The sequence below is a fragment of the Stenella coeruleoalba genome (genome assembly GCF_951394435.1).
Source record: "Stenella coeruleoalba genome assembly, chromosome: 8".
NCBI classification, from domain to species: domain Eukaryota; kingdom Metazoa; phylum Chordata; class Mammalia; order Artiodactyla; family Delphinidae; genus Stenella; species Stenella coeruleoalba.
The window spans coordinates 36,825,060-36,843,007 of NC_137154.1; the positions used below are offsets into that span (position 1 = coordinate 36,825,060).

Here is a 17,948-nt window from a genome sequence, read left to right on the forward strand (position 1 = left end):
GAGGGCTTTTTCTAGCTGCGGCGAGCGGGGGCTACTCTTCGTTGCGGTGCGCAGGCTTCTCATTGTGGTGGTTTCTCTTGTTGTGGAGCACAGGCTCTAGGTGCGTGGGCTTCAGTAGTTGTGGCACGTGGGCTCAGTAGTTGTGGCTCGCGGGTTCTAGAGCGCAGGCTCAGAAGTTGTGGTGCACGGGCTCAGCTGCTCCAGCATGTGGGATCCTCCTGGACCAGGGATCAAACCCGTGTCCCCAGCATTGGCAGGCGGGCTCCCAACCACTGCACCACCGGGGAAGCCCCTGTTTTCCATTGGTGAAAGCCCCATCTTCCCTGGTATATTTCCTTTATCAATCAGGGGAACCTAAGCTAAACCTAACCCAAACCTATATTTGTTTCAATATTCATTTAATACCTGGTTGCTCCATTGGACTGTGAGCTTTACGAAGGCAGGGACAAGCTACTGACAAAGACAGACATTCAACAGATGATTCCATCGCTCCCCTGACCATGCAACCCAAAGAGTGCCTCCTCCTCTCTAGTCTCCTCTTTCCATCAAATTCTATCTAAGAACGTAGAGATGTCAGTCATTGCCTGCCTACACATGCCTCCTCCTGGGATAATCTACTCTCAAAGGCTGCCATGTACCATGTGACCCACCCCCACTGGAGCCATAGCTGACAGGCCCAGGAACAGACCCACAACTCATGAGTGGCCAATCTAGTGGCTGATCTAACTCTCTGGACTCGCTTCTAAGCTGGACAAGATGAGATGAGCCAATCTGAGCATCGCACGACTCTGAACTAAGCAACACAAAGGGAAGTTCTCAGTGGACAGTAATACTGAAAGAGCTAAGTTGTGATGGCAGGTGGAGGTGATGAGCGTCAGCCTTGAAGTTAAAAGGGAAGAGAAAGAAACTATGAATAGCAGCAGAGGACGAGTGCTGGGAAGAAGAGAAAGGAAGAGATGCACTGAGAGAAGCAGAGAAGGGACACAATAGCCAAGGAGGAACAAATGGCCGGGACCTGGAGTTGCCTCATTTCCTGCCCTTCCTGAAGCCTGGTTCTTGACATTTCTCTGGGTTCCTAAGCGCATGTATCCTTTCCATTAACAAACAACAAAACTTCATTTTTTCCTAAGGGAACTTAAGTGAAACTCTTTACAATTAAAAAAAAAAAAAAATTTCCTCCAACCCAGTCCTGCCAAGCCCTGATTTTGGTGCTGATGGAGGTGGTAGCAGGTTTTAATCCATCGTGAAAGTAATTCTCAAACCTCAGTGTACGTTAGAATCACTGGAAGGCACATTTAAAATGCATCTTGCTAGTTGTAATCAAGATGTTGACTCCTGTCCTTCAAGTCCCACTGTGACCCCCCCAGAGGTTCAAGGGAGCGTGGATACAGGAAAGGGACAAGGCTGTGAGTAACCTTGTCTGTACATACTCAGCTTAGCCAAGGGAGAAATCCCCACATACACCCAAGTATATTTCTCGACCTTCCTCTCTGACACACACAGTTACACAGCTCTGGCTCATTCCCCAAATGACCTCCAGTTCCCACATCAGACACCACCCTGATCTGGCTCCATTAGCCACCGTCCCAATCCCAACCCTCGCCTCTGCCTCCTCAGGTGAACTGGAAATGCAGATGCAAGACTTCAGATGCTCCCTCTTCCCAGAAGAGGCTGCATTATAAAAGCACCCACTCCTGCTCTGCCAACCGCATCTCCTTGCATTTCTCTCCCCAACCCCCACCCCCGTCCCTCTCTTTCTAATTATCCCAAAGAGAAGGAAGATTAAAAATTAATGCCCTGAGGATAGGAGTCAGAGATGTCATTATTTTGATTCAAACCGCAGGCATGGAGGAATCTGATCTAAGCTTTAGGAGCAAAGTAACCTAGGACAAGATTTGGAAAACCTTGATTAATTGGAACTTACCTCTAGGTAACCAGATTTTTCTCTCCCAGTGCTGCAGTTTTAGGGGATGCTACAAAGTGTAATAAATGAAATTCAGAAAACATATTCACGCAAAAAATGCAACTTGTGGTGGGGGAGTGTTGGAATCACACAAAAGGTTTAGCCTCATCTGTACATACCAGAGTCCTGTAAATTGTCAATTAATGTGCAGAACGATGAGGTCAAGGAAGTTCCTACAGGATTGCTACACAAAGGAAGACTTGGTTGTTTTCATTGACTCTACTTCTAAAGCAGAAAAGCGGACTTTCTTTGAGGGAAACATGCAGTAACAAAAGTTTAAACTAGAAGTAATTTTATATGACCTCAGTTAACCAGAAATGGAAACTCAAATGAGCAGCAGGCACCCATCTCCCTCTCCACCCCCCTCCTCCCCATTTTATTCCCAAAATAGGCCACTTAGAGAATTTTGCCAACCAAGGAAAGGGAAACATGTTAAGAATTATAATAAATATCATTTAATACTTAATCGTGTACTAACTACTGCATTAAATACTTCAAGTGCATTATATCTCATAATCCTCACCAAAGGTTTTATTATTATCATCCTCATTTTCAAGATGAAGCAACAGAGGCTAGACGGGATAAATTATCCAATATAATAAGGTCCCAAAGTTATATTCTTAACAAATACCAAACAGTCTAGGTGACATTGCCACTCTCTTCCTCCAGTTTAAGACCATATTTTATATAGTTTAAGGAAGGAATTAATGATGAAACAATACAGACCAACGGAAAAAATTAAAGTCTAAAGAGATCAGGTAAGTAAAAGGCTTTAACAAATATGCCAGCCCTACATAGGAAGCCAGCTGGAAGGCTGGCACTGCTTAGTGCTTCTTATTAAATCTCAGCCCTCCTTTGTGCTGAGGACACAGTAATTCGGTTCCTGGAAGTCAGCTGGGACAGAGCTGGAACTTACTGTAAAGCTATCCTCATGCAATTTACGTGTATCTTTCAAATAAATGGGAAGAGGCCACCTCTGAGGTGCATGAATTACTGTTCAACTTCTAGCACCTTTAGGACCAAAAATAATTAACTTTTCCAGTATCTTTAAAGTAGGGTCCCAAAACTGTTATCTTCTTCCCCATTGAAAATTAAGCTAAAATAACAAAACATCAGCATTTATTTCTGCTGATTGAGGAAGGCAGTTTTATTCCCTGGAGAGTGACCCTAAACTAAAGGATAAAGACTAGGGATCTTCACCTCCTTCTAGTTATGAACAAGTTGTGTGATGTTGGGCCGGTCACTTGGCCTGTCCATGCCTCACTTACCTCATCCACCAAATGGAGACAGAGTCAACTACTCTGTTATGACCAGTGCAGGAGACCACGGTGCATCCGGGGTACATTAGTCATGATCCAAAGTGCCACTGGACTATCAGACACCATTCTAGCAGGTATGGGAAGGGGAGGCTCTGAACCTTGGAGACCCCTGGGATTCTTGCCACCTGGAATAGGAGTCAGCCATATCCAGTTGCTGGCCAGCTTCTGTTTCTCAGATTCTATTCCTTGTATCTGTGCTCATTTCTGCCTCCCCTTTGTCTTAGCCCTGGAATGGAAGCTTATCATGAATGCCTATGTGGCTACTGTGGCCTTCTAACTGGTCTCTTTGATTCCAGGCTCTATCACCTGCACAGCTACCCTCACCCCTTCCTATCCACCCTGGTTTATTCCAGAAATCTTCCCAAGCACCACTTTCAGGGCATTCCCTAATTCTGACACCCCCAGTGGTTTTTCAATGCCTACAGGACAAAATCCCAACTGTTCATATGGCTTGTCCAGTTTCTCCATTCTCTGTCCTCATCCTTTTCATTCATGGATTTTTTCACTCAACAAATATTTCCTAAAGACCTACCAGACATCAGGCAGTGTGTTGGATGCTGGGGAAGTGACCTAGTGTCTGCCCTCAGGGAGCTTACAGTCTGGGTTGTTGTAGGTAAAATGCCTTAAGCCAACTCCCTCTCTCCCCGTGTGCCAGTTGTATTAGTCTGCTAGGGCCGCCATAGCAAAATACCGTGGACTAGGTGGCTTAAACAACAGAAAATTATTTTCTCACAGTTCTGGAGGCTTGAAGTCCAAAATCCAAGTGTCAGCAGGTATGGTTTCTCCCGAGGCTTCTCTCTGTGGCTTGCAGGTGGCGGCCTTCTCACTATGTCCTCACAGGGCCTTTCCTCTGTGCGCACATTCCTTCCTCTTCTCAGAAGGACACCAGTCATAGCAGATTAGGGCCCCACCCTTTTGTCCTCATTTAACCTGAATTATCTCTTTGAAGGCCTATCTCCAAACGCAGTCCCATTCTGAGGTATACTTCAGCATATGAATTTGGGGCAGGGGGACACAATTCAGTCCACCCTGCGAGCTGCTTATTTAGTGTTCCCTCCAGTGTGCTCCCCACTCAGCCTCTTAGAGGCAGAGCTCAAGTTCCTCCTCCTCCAGGGAAGCACTCTCTGCCCACCCTCCCACCCCTGCCAACCTCTCCAAGCCAGACACACACTTATTTAATGTCACCGTCACTGCTGGTTAAACTGACTCCTCCAAGGCAATGGAAGTGCCAAGAGACCGGGGACAGTATCTAAGCTCATCATTATGACCCCAGAGCCTCATGCTGTGGCTGGCTGGCATACAGTAGGGACTCAATAAATAAATGTGGGATGAATGAATGCATAAATGAGACTGATCTTGAGCTGTCTCACATTCTCCACACTGGAATGAAAGCAGGGCATTGCCCTGGCCCCTTTGCTAGCCTCTCTCCCCCTATACCTGAACGGAAGCTCAAAACTTAACTGAATTGAGTTGCATCCGGCTACAGTCTTTTTCCAGCCTTCAGTGACATGTGAAATGTGCTGTGGTAGGCCCTCGGTGTACATCCCCTGAGCGTTTGGTTAACAGGCCAGGCAGACAGGCAGGCCATCCAGGCAGGGAGGTGTCTGGAGGCTGATCAACTTGTAACTGCTGCCACCTCCGGCTACAAAGGGGTGACAGCAGCACATGGGCCCAGGCCGAAGAGCAAGCATCTCAGCTCATCTGGAAAGAGCTCAGGGAGCTGGGGCTGGAGCTGCATTTTTACCTGACATGTGAACATCCATTCGTCCAGAGCCCTGACCACACTGGCAGCATCTCAGAGCTCAGACCACTAGGAGGAGAATTCCTCTACAGCAGCTCAGCCTCACCATGGCCAGAGACTGACCTTGGGGAGGGTGGTGGCATGGAGCTTTGATTTCCGGAATAATATGGACATAGTTCCCAGATGAACAAACACCTGTAAGATGCCACACAGGCAAACCCTGCTATGGAGTATGTATGCACGCACATGTGTGTATGTGTATGTCCATGTATATACAAGTACACGACTAAAAGGAAGTTAGAAGAAACTATTTTTAAAGTAAATTCCAGTTTAAAATTTTTAGAGATATAATCCTAATGGTAGGTGAAATTACAGTGAGGTGCTGGAGCCTAGCAGACAAAATAAGTTGTGGAAACTTGGAAAAATTCTTTCCTTTGCATCTGTAAAATGGGTTGGTAATACCTACATCAAGGGCTTGGGGGAGATCTAAATGAGATAAAATGAGCGCCTAGTACACTCTCTGCCACATAGCAGTTGTACAATATGTTAGTTACTTTCCCTATCCTTAGCCTATTTCTTAATCCTTTCTGAAAGATTCACTAAATCTAAGTCATGGGTGCTTGGGAAAAGTACCTTAAAATACATCTTGTTTTCCTTCTTTGCCTGAAAAGAAATAACAACTGCTCTGCTTCCACTGGTGCAAACCAAGCAAAAGAGGACTTCTGCTGTGAGAAGCATTAAAAGGTGTCATTACTTCAAGTCGCTCCATTCAAAGGGCTGCAGTTCCCTCCAGCCACCGATGTACCAAAGCTTGGCAACATCTTAGATTCAACCCTCTCTGTCAGTCTAGGGACTAGTCTAGTCGCTAACCCAAACTCTTCTGCTCCTTCCTTCAAAATATCTCTTCAATAGGCCCCTTCTTTCTACTCCACTCACCAGACCCAGTCTAACACCTGAATCAAATGTATTCAATCACTGCAGGGAACTCCTAACCATCTCCTTGAATCCTATTTCTCCCTCTTCTCTCTCTAAGAGTGGACAACATATTAAACCAGTCCTTTTGGAAGATCAGATTCAGCTTCAGGACCACAGGGAAAAAGAAATCTCAAAGCAACAACTAACATTCATTCATTCAACCAACATTTACTGGTGCCTACTGTGTGCCAGGGGATGAAGAGATGGGTAAGACCAGTTCCTTCTTCAATGAACCAACAAACTAGTACAGGGTGTGACATGTAGAAAAACATCTGGGCCATGAGGAGAATGCCATGAACTGGTACCCTGGCTGCATGTGAACAAGGTATCAGAAACAGGAGGAGGATGCATTCTTCACGGAGGACGGATGAGGGGTCTCAAGGTGGACAGGCAGGCATGTGCAAAAGCAAAGGCTCAGAGGTGGGGGAAACGTGAGGGTTGTTCATGAAACCGAAATGAGAGTTTGGCAAGAGAATATTTGGATAAAAGAGAATGGGAGACTATAATCATCACAGCAATTCCCACTCACTGATTATTTACCGTGTTCCAGGCACAGGGCTAAGCATCTTACAAGCTATGAATAAATACCACTGAGAAAACAGCTCAGGGAGGTTACAGAACTCTTCCAGGGGTGAAGCTGAGGTCTATGAGATACCAATGAGATTTGAGCTTCTACTTATTACACCCTAGAAGTTGGGCACAGCGAAAAGTGCCAGAGGCTGGGGAGGGTAACATCATAGCAGGAAATCACTGAATAGGATGACAACACTCCAGGAAGACTCCAAGAAGAGTAATCTGGCCAGGAGTGGAGGATGGTCTAAAGGAGAAATGGAAACAAGAGAGCCAGCCAGGAGGCTATGACACCAGCCAAGCAAGAATTCCTGGACCTGAAATGAAGGTGGTGCAGTAAGTCCAGAAAGAAGAGACAGCTGCAGATACAATGTAGCACAGGAGCAAGTGGGACTCATGATAGGATGAAAAGGTAGAGGACTTAGAGGGTGGTGGAGAAGGTAAAATTATTCTGAGCTGCAACCACGTGATGGGGAAGTCAGGGATGCCAGTGATAAAAATGAAGGGGAGAGGATGACAGGGCAAGTATGATAATATCTTCCACTTTGTACAGCAGCATTTGGCAACCCAGAGCCGCTCAGCCAACCCGGGAAATTTTAATTATACAAAGCCCAAGTTCACTCTCTCCAAAGTCATTTTAAAAAACTGTCCCCAGGAAGTCTTTCATGCTGAGAAGCTGACAGCCCAGAGAATATTCAAACTAAGCCATCTTTGTCACCGCTCAGTCATCAAGTATCTTAAAAACCCCTGAACAATTCTTATTTTATGTTCATCCTCTGTGGGAAAGCTCCGTCTGTGAAGGACAAACTTCTAAGGAGGAGTAGAGAAAAAAATCAATCAAAAAGTCATTCCCTTTACTGATCAATAGGTGTCTGTCAGGGAAACTTTACTCCTCCCATCTGTGCTAGTTAAGTGGGTTCTTACAGCACTGAACAATACTTACCTCACTGAATTTCTCTCCGTGGCAATTTGCAGCCCCATGCCTCTCTGGATTTTTCCTGACGTCAGCACAGAATCTGAATTTCCAAGTGCTAGGGATGCATGGGGAGCTACTGTCCGTAAGTGGCACCAAGATAAGTCCCCCAAGGGGGAGTTCTGAATGGCAGCCCTCCCTGCTGCGGGGTGAGTGTGGGCACGTTCACATCTGAAGTCTGCCATCTGAGCTTCCCATGGCCAGCTGCTGCTCATCACTGAGGTCTCCACTCAAAAGGCACCTCCCTAGGGGGGCATCCCTTATACCCAGCTACAACACACCCTCTTGGGGTCAAGAAATGGTCTATATCTTGATCTGTGTGGTAGCTGCACAGGTGTGATAGAGATAAAAGAAAATTTATCAAGCTGTAAACTTAAGAAGCATGGACTTTACTGAATGTAAGTCACACCTCAATTAACAGAAAATTTAAAAATAATTATAAGTATGAAGTTCACCCTTGCCACACCCATGACACTACCCAGGCCTAGTTATTCTCTTTAGCACGTAGGCCATTGTCTGCAAATAGATGATGTAGCTGTCGAGAGAGGCACTGTCCAACACTGTAGCCAACTAGTCTATTTAAGCTTAAATTAATTTAAACTAAATGAGAAGTTTTTTTCTTTGGCCACACCGTGCAGCATTCGGGATCTTAGTTCTATGACCAGGGATCGAACCCATGCCTGCTGTAGTGGAAGTGCAGAGTCCTAACCACTGGACCGCCAGGGAATTCCCGATTTAAACTAAATGAGGTCCTCAGTCATATTAGCCACATTTCAAGTGCTCCGTGGCCAGATATGACTAGTGGCTACTGACGTGCACGGTTCATGAATGGAACATTTTCATCATTGCAGAAAGTTGGATGGAAAGCACTGGTCTAGAATGTAAGCTTCAAGAAGAAAGCGATCATGTCTGTCTAGTTGATACCCAGCTCCAAGAATAGGACTTGGCACATGGAAGGTACTTCATAAATACTTGCTGAATAGATGAGCAAAGGAATTTTGTAATACCAAAAAAAAAAAAAAAATCACGGAGCAAAAACCAAAACCTGGAAACATCCAGGGATTAGTTAAATAAATTTTAACTAATTAATAAATTTTGGCACATTCTATAATGGAACTCTCTCTAGTCATTAAAAGGCATGAGGTAGGTGTGTATGTAATGACTCAGACAGATATCCACACTATATTAAGTGGAAAAACAAGGTTCTTAAAAATATGTTCAGTATGATTTCCTTTTATTAAGAAACACAAACCAAGAGTAGTCAGGAATGCTATATATCAAACTGTTAATAGCAGTCACTGCTGGATAAAACTAGAGAAAAGAGGAATTTACACTCTGAATTCTTCTGTAATGCTTGAATGTGTAATGAGTGTGTATTCCTTGAGTGTTTTTTTAAAGATTTAAAACAAAATCACATATAGCCCTCTAAGAACAAAAGGACAATAAGAAATACCACATTGCAAATTGTCCCAAGAATATACAGAACATTTCTTAAATAATTACCAGTCACCAAAGTCCTTACCAGCTTTACTTCAGTTAATCTTCACAGTATCCCTATAATTAAATACTACTGTCCTCTTGGAAAATGTAGAATCTAATAGTCAGAGAGTTTAAGTAGCTTTCTCAGAGTCACACAGCACCATTGGAATTTGAACCCAGCTCTCTGGTTCCACAGCTCATGGCACTCTTCACTGCAGAAATCACAGGCAAATACCCTCAAAGAGCCAGATCTAGAGCCCTCAACAAGGCACTCTATCTGTATGAAAACCAAAAAAAGGGCCAAGTTACAGCAAGATGCATGAAACCTACCAAACCTTAAAGAAAATGGCTTTGCTGCTCTGGACGGCAAGAAATATAGCAAAATGAAGCTGGCTACTCTCCCTCTGCCTTGTCTCCGCAGCTACCCACAATTGTCCTTCCCTGGATAACACACACACACATACACACTCTCTCTCCCTCTCTCTCTCTCTCTCTCTCTCTCTCTCTCTCTCTCTCTCTCTCACTGACAGCAATGCCACAAGGATCTGGTGCCAGTGAACGCGTGGTAACTTAAGCATGCTGATGGAGATTTCCCAGCTCCCCAACGGATGCCTTGATTGTGCCTTTGTTGGATTTTCAGCCAATCCCCCCTGAAGAGGGGTTTTCAGCTCACCCGAGATATCTGAGCCAAAACACTGGAGAGTCGCCTTTCAGCTCCGGGGACAAGACATTCCAGGCTGTGTGCCGGGAGGCTTGTTCAGCTTCACACTTGACACAAATGGGGTGTGTGTTTACCCACAAACACACACATGCACACGCCAACAGAAGCTGTTGCAGTGGCGGTATTTCTACAAGAGTACCCAAAACTGTACTCGAGCAATATGGAACTATAATCACAATGCCTATCAGAAAAAGCAATCTAATTCCTCCTCAGCAAAGTTTCAACACTGCCTGGAAAATTCAGTAGGAGATGAAATGTAATACTCTATTAAGCCTTATTTTGCCAGCACAAGTGAGAGCTCACTCAAGCATGGAGAGTCATTAAAACGGATCTTACATATATCATTATAAATTTAATAATCGCCATGACAGCTAGAGTTCAAGTTAAAATGAATGTCAGCTGAGCATGACCAATTGATGTTCACCCAGCTGCCGCAGAGCCTCACTTGGGGTTATATTCTACTTCCAGAGGCTCCATAGTACATGTGGACCCAACACAGCTAGAGCCAAGAACAGATGGGAAGTGCAGATATCCATACCTAACCAAGGAGAGGCTGTCATAATTGCATATTATCTCGGTGTACCAGCCCAATTAAAATATTCTACAGTGTCAGAGGTCCCAAATGTTCCTCCACTAAAGTGTCTGGATATCAAACTTGGCTTATACTTAGTAAAACGCAGTCAATCTTAGGATCTGTTCACAACAATTACCGGTTTTCCTCCCATCTCTCAGAAAGCTCCTGTAGAAATAGGAGCAGACAGGTCTAGCAGGTTATACACTGGATAAATTAAAGACCACAAAACAAATTTCACTTATCCAGGTGCCTAAGATAGTGGGCATTCTTCCCACATTACGGTGAGTGCAGCTTAAAGAGTGGAAACTTTTTTTAGAAATAGAGTAATTAACTGTTTTTAAAATATGGCTTGTTTCCATTTATGTTTATTTTTTTGAAGGTCAGAGCAAAGCCCCATACTAAATCCTTTACACACACACACACACACAGAGCCACTGAAAAGTACAGGGAAGAGGTGTAAGTCTAGTTTTCACCTCCACAGGTATTTCACACCAGGAAGAGATGATCTTTGAGACTCATGAAGAGAAGGGATACTCCACTCCACATGGAGAGAATACCAGAAGTTTTTCAACCATCCACAACATTTCAAAGGAAACATCAGAAATTATTTTCAGATTAACATAGACCCTGACTCTGCTTGAGCTGTATTTAACCCTGGCCACCCCCGGTCCTAGAAATGCCCCTGGGAATGAGGAAACACAGGAAAACCAGCCACTCAATGCTACTCTCGACTGCATTTGGCTTTTGAAGACAAGCTGAACTTTAACTGCAAGACACAAGTCCTGGGTGACTGCAGCTTTCAGACCAATGACAGCAAATGACCTACACTCAACGGGCCTTTTTAAATGGCTTTGACATTCTCACAGGTGCGGCCAAAGAGTGGAGTAGAATATGGTTTTGATCCATAAACACAAGAGCCAGCAGACCACATGGTGAATAACTCAGATGAAACCACCGCCGTCAAGAGTACCATTTCCAAAAGGTGCTAACAGTGTATAAATCCCAACGGGGGGCTTCGGTACAAATAAGCTCATACTTGACTTATAGAACACCAACACTTTTTGCAACTCCCTGAGCTAAGGCTTATAAATCTTTGCCTTTCTGATTTTTTTCCCCTTCCTTCTCTCTCCCCTTGCCCAACAAGTCAAGGCTTCAAGTCCAGCACTAGGACCTGGCAAATCGAGAGCCACCATCCCACCTCCTTAACCAGAGAAAGACAAACCAGCATAATCAATGACAGCAACAACAATGCAGACGACCACCTGGGCGCTCTGAGCCACGCTTAGCAATTCTGGCGCCATAAGCCAAGCAACAAAGTTCTCACTTACCCTCTTTTGATCTTCCAGTCCGTGGGTTACCAGTTTTCTCTTCTGCTGTTGGCTGGACTCAGAAGCCGATTCCATTTCCCAGGAATAAGATCCCCTCTCTCCTTCAGCGATGCTTCCAAATCCACAGAGGAATAAAAGAACCCAGGCAAAAGTGATGCATGCACGTGGCCTGACACGGCTCCTGCCAGCTGAGGAAATCCACACTACCTTTTCAAAGGTCTTCCCGACTTCTTAAAATCCACTCGGGAACCTCTTTCGCCATGGCTGCTTTAGCAATGAACGCAGCTGCTGCCGGCATCATGAGAGCTGGGACTTGGGGTTTTATTTCAGTTCCAATGCTGGCTTCCTGAGAGCCCAGAGGACAGATTTGGGCAAAGACGAGTCCATATCCTGGGGCATGTGCCACATCACTGCCCCAGAAATCTTTCCCCTCACAGTCTCCTTGGCACTGATCATTTATATGTCAATAACAATGGAAATGGGCATTTAATCCACCGAGCTGACAGCATCCACATCCCATCCGGCAGCCCCTGACTCCCATAAATCACCACAAAGCTGCTCGCCAAGCCGCCCCTCACAGCTCCTGCGAGTGTTCATCACCGAGGTTGCTCCCTTCCTGGGCTGTCATCTTCCTCCTTGGAGGAAGACTCATACCTGAGGGGAAAATGTTCAATGGTCAGAACTGCCTTGTGTGGAGGAGGACAGGCTTGAGCTTCCTTGCCCACCATCTGGAGCCCAAACCCAGCAGCAGCCATCGATCTTCCTCCAAGCCTCGCCATCTTTGGAGCGCATCCCTGGACAGGCAACCGGGGGCCGCACAGTTCCCCACTCCCACTGGGAGGAAACACACAGGGGACCCTGTTCTTCAAATATGCACACCGGAGACAGAAATGAGTTCTCGCTCGAACCCACGTGGGGTGCATCGTCATCAAAGAATAAGGCGCCCAGGTATAAGACAGGGAAGCAATGGTCTCTAAAGCAAAAAGCCATCAACATTTTCCCCCCAAATACAGCTGCGAAAGCAGCATGTGGCAGGTGAGACAACAGGGTCCACTGGGGACGTGAAAAGAGCAGCCTAGATCATCTGAGGGCTGGAAGGCGACTGTGCAACAGAGCTGCATTCCCTGCCTTCCCTGCCTCAGAACCTGCAGGCAGAGAAGGCACCCAGTCACCTCCGGGCTGACGTCACAGAAGCTCAGAGGGACAGGGAGGGAGGGAGGAGAGAGGAGGGACCTCTGCACCAAGGAAAACATTTCGCACGGGATGCACCTTCCATGAATGATCCGAGGGGTGGGAACATATGGGAGAATCCCCGAGAAGATGCACAAATAAACAATTATGAAAGCCTTTTCCCATAGCACCAGCACCACCAGAAAAGAAAGAAAAAAGGGGGAAAAGCTCTTTACTAAAAGGCACTAGTCTCTTGCCAGCGTTTCTAATCAACGCACTAGCCATTCTACAATTCAGGCCGCGCCAGCCTCCGGGAGAGCTGTGGCCAGATCCGGCCACAGCGGGCATCAGACAGAAGCCCTCAGACCCTCCCTTGCAGCTGTCCTGACCGGTGGCTACTTTGGAATGAGGCCGAAGCCACCCCCTGTCACAAAAGGCTTCCGCACGGCTCAGTGCCAAAGCAGGTTAAAAGGCGGATGAGAGACTCAGCCACGAAGGGTTTGTGAGGAGGAAGAGAACAGCTTCTCCTGGGAGAGAGGCTACAGAAAGGTTGAAGGCTTGTCCCACACCATATGAAACACTCGGCCAGAGAAGATTTCACCAAGTAAATGCCCAAATCGCAAATCTGACTTTCTGAATCTGGCAAGAATCCATGAGAGCAGAATGTCCAGAAGACAGGCATCTCGTACACCCACGGGTGACAGAGCTAAGACGCAGCATCAGTGAAGCCCTCTGCTGGCCCAGGAAATAGCTGAGCTTCCAGAGAAAGCCCTCTGGTTGCCCACCGCCATCTCCACAGCCCCTTCAGGGGATCCCCGGCAGAGGTGAAAACTCTCAGGTCCATTCTTTTCAGCTCCAGATTGCAATGCAAATAAACTCTGGCAAACTGGCTCCAAGTATTACCCTTTGCTGAATCTAAACTGAGACATCAAACTAGAGGACTCAGACAGATCTAGGTTTGAATCTCAACTCTGAAACTTAACTCACTGTGTGACCCTGAGCAAGGAACTTAACCTCTCTGAGCCTCAGTGTTCTCATCTATAAAGTGGGGATAATGATAGCACATAGGAGTGGAAAGATCACCTATTGACAGCAGGTGATCAAAAGATAACACTGCTAACATGTACTGAATGATTGCTCTATGCCAGGCACTGTTTACTGCCTTACATATTCATTCATTCAACCAGTCTCTATCAGGGGCTTGCTATGTGTCAGTTATCTTGCTCCAATTAGGGATTCTTAACCTTAGGTTAGAGATGAGACAACTGATGAGGAGGGAGGTCAAGTAACTTGCGTAAAGTCACACAGCTAAGAAGTTGTGGGGCTGGGATTTCAACCCACATCTGACTGCAAAGTCCTTGCTCACAGCCATGCCTCTCTGGCAGGATCCCTGTTATTTGGCTTTTCACAAGCAGCCTGAGTCCGGAGTCCACACTTTTTACAGCTCCTGGCTCTCCTCATGAATAAAAATAAAAGAAAAAAAGCCACTGCCAAAAGGGTCTCCTACTTGGACAGGCCTTCTCCAGAGCAGCCGCTTCGTTCTCTGCTCTGAGATCTCTCATTTCTGTGAACAGCTCTGCACTCCGCACCAGACCCTAGCTCTCTCCCGGGTGAGACCCTGTCACATCCCATCATGCCAGCTGGTGCACACACCCCAAGTGCACATGGAGACAGACGTTCTCGCCACAGAAATGCCTCCCCATCAGTGGGGAGTGGGAGGATGTTCAACACCTCCTGTGAGCCTTTTGTTTTTTTCTGGGAGTCAGTCTCCACCAGTTCTGGGGTGGTCGCTGTCCCTGTGCTAGAGCCAGGGTAGGGAGGCTCTTTCTCCCCAAGAAAGGGGAGAAGCAAGGATGCTGCTCTCAGCTCGCTGCCATATCCAATCAGTTTCCTGATTGGGGAGGGCAGACTTCATGAGAGGAAATCCTGATGTGAAAGTTCTGATTTCTTGCTGCCCAGAGAAATCTCGGCAAGTTTTTAAACACACTTGAATAAAAAAAAGAGCTGAACAGCAGGACTAACAGAATATTTTACTGGATGGTTGAGAAGTCGGTGTTTGCTGGATTGATCCCTAAATGCAGCAACATAGCAGCAGCTTCTCCTCTCCATGCCCTAAGTCAGCCAGGAGCAGTGCAAGGGAAAGGGGAGAAAGAAGACTGGACCAGAATGGACCATAAGAGGGATGGGGGGTCATTGTGGGCAAGCCCCAGCTCCTCCTTAAAGTCCAGAAGACGAGTCCAGCCGTACTGAAGATATCCTGAGCACACGGTGTGGACTTCCTCCTACTTAGTCAAACACAGTCTCCAAAAGCCTTCAACTTCCCACTCCACATGTGTCCAGATCCTCCCTGCCTTCTGGGCAATCCCCAGGGGAAAAAATTTTAAAGACTGGTTTGGAGGCACAGCCCAGGACATGGGGAGCCAGGCAAGGGTCTCGTCTCAGATATAGAGGCATCCTTTCCAGAGGCCCACTGAGGTCCCTTCCTGCAATAAAACTCCATTTCCCAGTAAATGCCAATTTGGGATGCCAGGTGGCAGAAAAGCCACAGGCCGGTCCCTCCCAGGTACAATGCACCCCTTCCTTTTGCCCAGGTATTGGAATTGTGAACCCATTTCATATGTTTCGGTAAAACAGCCTTCTTATTCTCCAAAGTTTTCAAAATTGGACAAAGTCCCTTTGGCCTTCTTACTCTTCTCCCTCTCCCCAGATGTCCCTGCCCCCAGCTGGCTCCAAGACTGGGGAAACTGGTTCTAAACCTGGATTAAAGGTTATGGGGGTGAGAAAGGGCAGCCTGCTCTGCTTCATCTTTTAACTGGAGTTATGCTTCTGAAACAGGGGTGCATCCGTCTTTGGAATGGTCTAATTAACACTCATCACCAACACAGCGTTTTTAATTAGTCTTTGGTGCCAACAGGGTAAACGGAGGAGCTTCTTGGCAATGAAGCCTTTCATTAATCAATCAATCAATAAGTTACATAAGATGTAAGACAGACAGCCAAGGAGGCATGGTGGTTTCCGGGCTGTTTTTTTTTTTTCTTTTTTGGGGGGGTGTCTTTTTTTCATCCCAAAGGGAGCCCGCCAAGTCGGCCACTTCTGCTAAGCTGCCCTTGGCCACTTCTGCTAAGCTGCCGGGGAGGGCTGACCCAGCCGCCAACCCCGGCGCCTTTATTTGCGCACGACTAGGGAGCGGAGCGTGCTCCCGCCTCTTCCCTGAAGAAAAGAAAGGATCACACACAAAAATAAGTCACTAAGGCCCCAGCTGGGCGGCGCGGGCTGCTGCTGCTGCCTCCGCCGCTGGGGTCCCTTTGCCGGCAAGAAAGGAGCCGGCTCAGCGGAGCGCACACCCGCAAGGCACCGTGGCTCTCCCTCCCAGCCCGCCGCCCTCGCCCTCGCCCCGCCGCCCGCGGCTCCCCAGAGCGTGGGAGAGAGCAACAGGGAAACTGGAGGCCCGGCCTAGCTGTCCTCGGCTCGGATCCACCTACACTCACACTCTCTCTCTCTCTCTCTCACACACACACACACACACACACACACACACACACACACACACGGATATGGACACAGTGAAGAGACTCGGACACAGACTGACACAGGCATAGTAGACACTCGCAGAGGTCCAGACATAAACACACACGCAGACTTACACACACATACCTACAGAAGCTTAGATCACACACGAGGATGCACACCCACCCAGAGAGGGACACACGCAGACAGGTACCAGACCTACCTATAAAACAGAGGCACAGACAGAAAACACACACATACTCTTAGATACACAGACAGGCACACAGAGAAAAGAGACACACACAAACACCGAAAATACATGGAGAGGCCGACAGAAGGATCCACAAACAGCGATACTCAGACACAAGCACCCGGAGAGGGCGTTCACAGACACCCACGCCAACAGCAAACACAGAAGGGCCCAGACGTGAGGATACACCCGGAGATCCAATCACACAGAGGGAGAATCACGCACAGAGACACACAAACAGAAGACATCAGGAACACAAGAACACGCACAAGAAGATACACCCAGCCTCAGGCACGCACACCCAGAGAGACACACACCCACTCTGCATGGGGGCGTGTGCAGCGTAGCCCGAGGCCGCGGTAAGTGCGCCCCAGAGCTCGCAGAACCACCTCGGAGCACCGCGCCGCGCGCCCCAGCCCACATCTGCCGGGGAAGACTTTGCCGCCGCATCTCTGAACAAGGGCCCGCCAGCCGTCGGCTTGCGTCGGTCGCTGCGCGTCCGCCCGCTGGGTCTCTGTTCTGCGGCTACACGTCCGAGGAGGCCCCGGCCCTCCAGCAGGGTCCCGGGGTGGAGGTGTGGCCCCCGCGTCGTTCCGTGCGGGGCCAGCCCTCTCCCCGCCCGCAGTCCCCGCCCTGCCCGGCCCCCAGAGCCCAGCACAGAGCATCCGCAAGTCCTCTCCTCACTGCTCGTCCCGTTGGGCGGCAAACTTTCCCCCGGTTGGTCCAGGCGCCGGGCAGCCCGGCCCAGCCCGACCCCGGGGGTATGGCGCTGGGAGCTCCTACCTGCGCCCACGCGGCTGTGCGGAGCCGCCGCCTCCAGCAGGTCTCGCACCGCGCTCCGGACCGCGCTCCTCAGCCGCGGCCGCCGCCGCTGCAGCCGCTCCTTGCCCTCCCGTTACCCGGGAAACCGCCTCCTCCTCCCTCCCGCCAACCAACCAGCACCATTCACATGGCGCCTCACAGCCAATGGGCGACCTCGCCATTCCGGTCCCCTTCCAGGGTCCCGAGCCCCTTCCCAGGCTAAGGGACCAGACGGAGAGGCAGGGGTTTCTCTGGAGCTGCTGCGACTAGAAGATGGGGTCCCGGGAGCCAGAGAGAGTCATCTGGTTTCTCCGCTGGTACCATTCTTCTGCGGGACAGATTTACCTGGCACTTTAATGTAGACCCGCATGACTGGAGAACCTGAGTCGGAAAATGCCCTAGGGCACCTACTTCAGCCTTTCACTAAAACCCGGAATCCTTTGGACAAGGAGCTGTCCAGCTTTGAAGACCTCTCTCCATGGAGCGCTCGCAGTCTCCCAAGGCGATGCTTAGTGCCTTCTCCCTTTTAGAGCTCTGACTGGGAGCAGGTTCTTTCCAACACGGAACTGATCCTGCC

General features: G+C 48.1%; 1 protein-coding gene across 4 annotated transcripts in view; it reads right to left on the bottom strand.

Annotated features, from left to right (window-relative positions):
• NAV2 (neuron navigator 2) overlaps window positions 1-17,948 on the bottom strand; it is an 840,045-nt gene that overhangs the window by 748,383 nt on the left and 73,714 nt on the right. For 3 of the 4 annotated variants that reach the window (XM_079930286.1, XM_079930288.1, XM_079930287.1), the window contains one exon: window positions 11,644-12,297. In XM_079930286.1, coding sequence (XP_079786412.1) covers window positions 11,644-11,718 — 75 coding nt within the window. In that variant the 5' untranslated portion in view covers window positions 11,719-12,297. Of the gene's footprint in view, window positions 1-11,643; window positions 12,298-17,353; window positions 17,391-17,948 lie in introns of those variants that run through there. The other variant, XM_079930289.1, reaches the window with a different exon arrangement.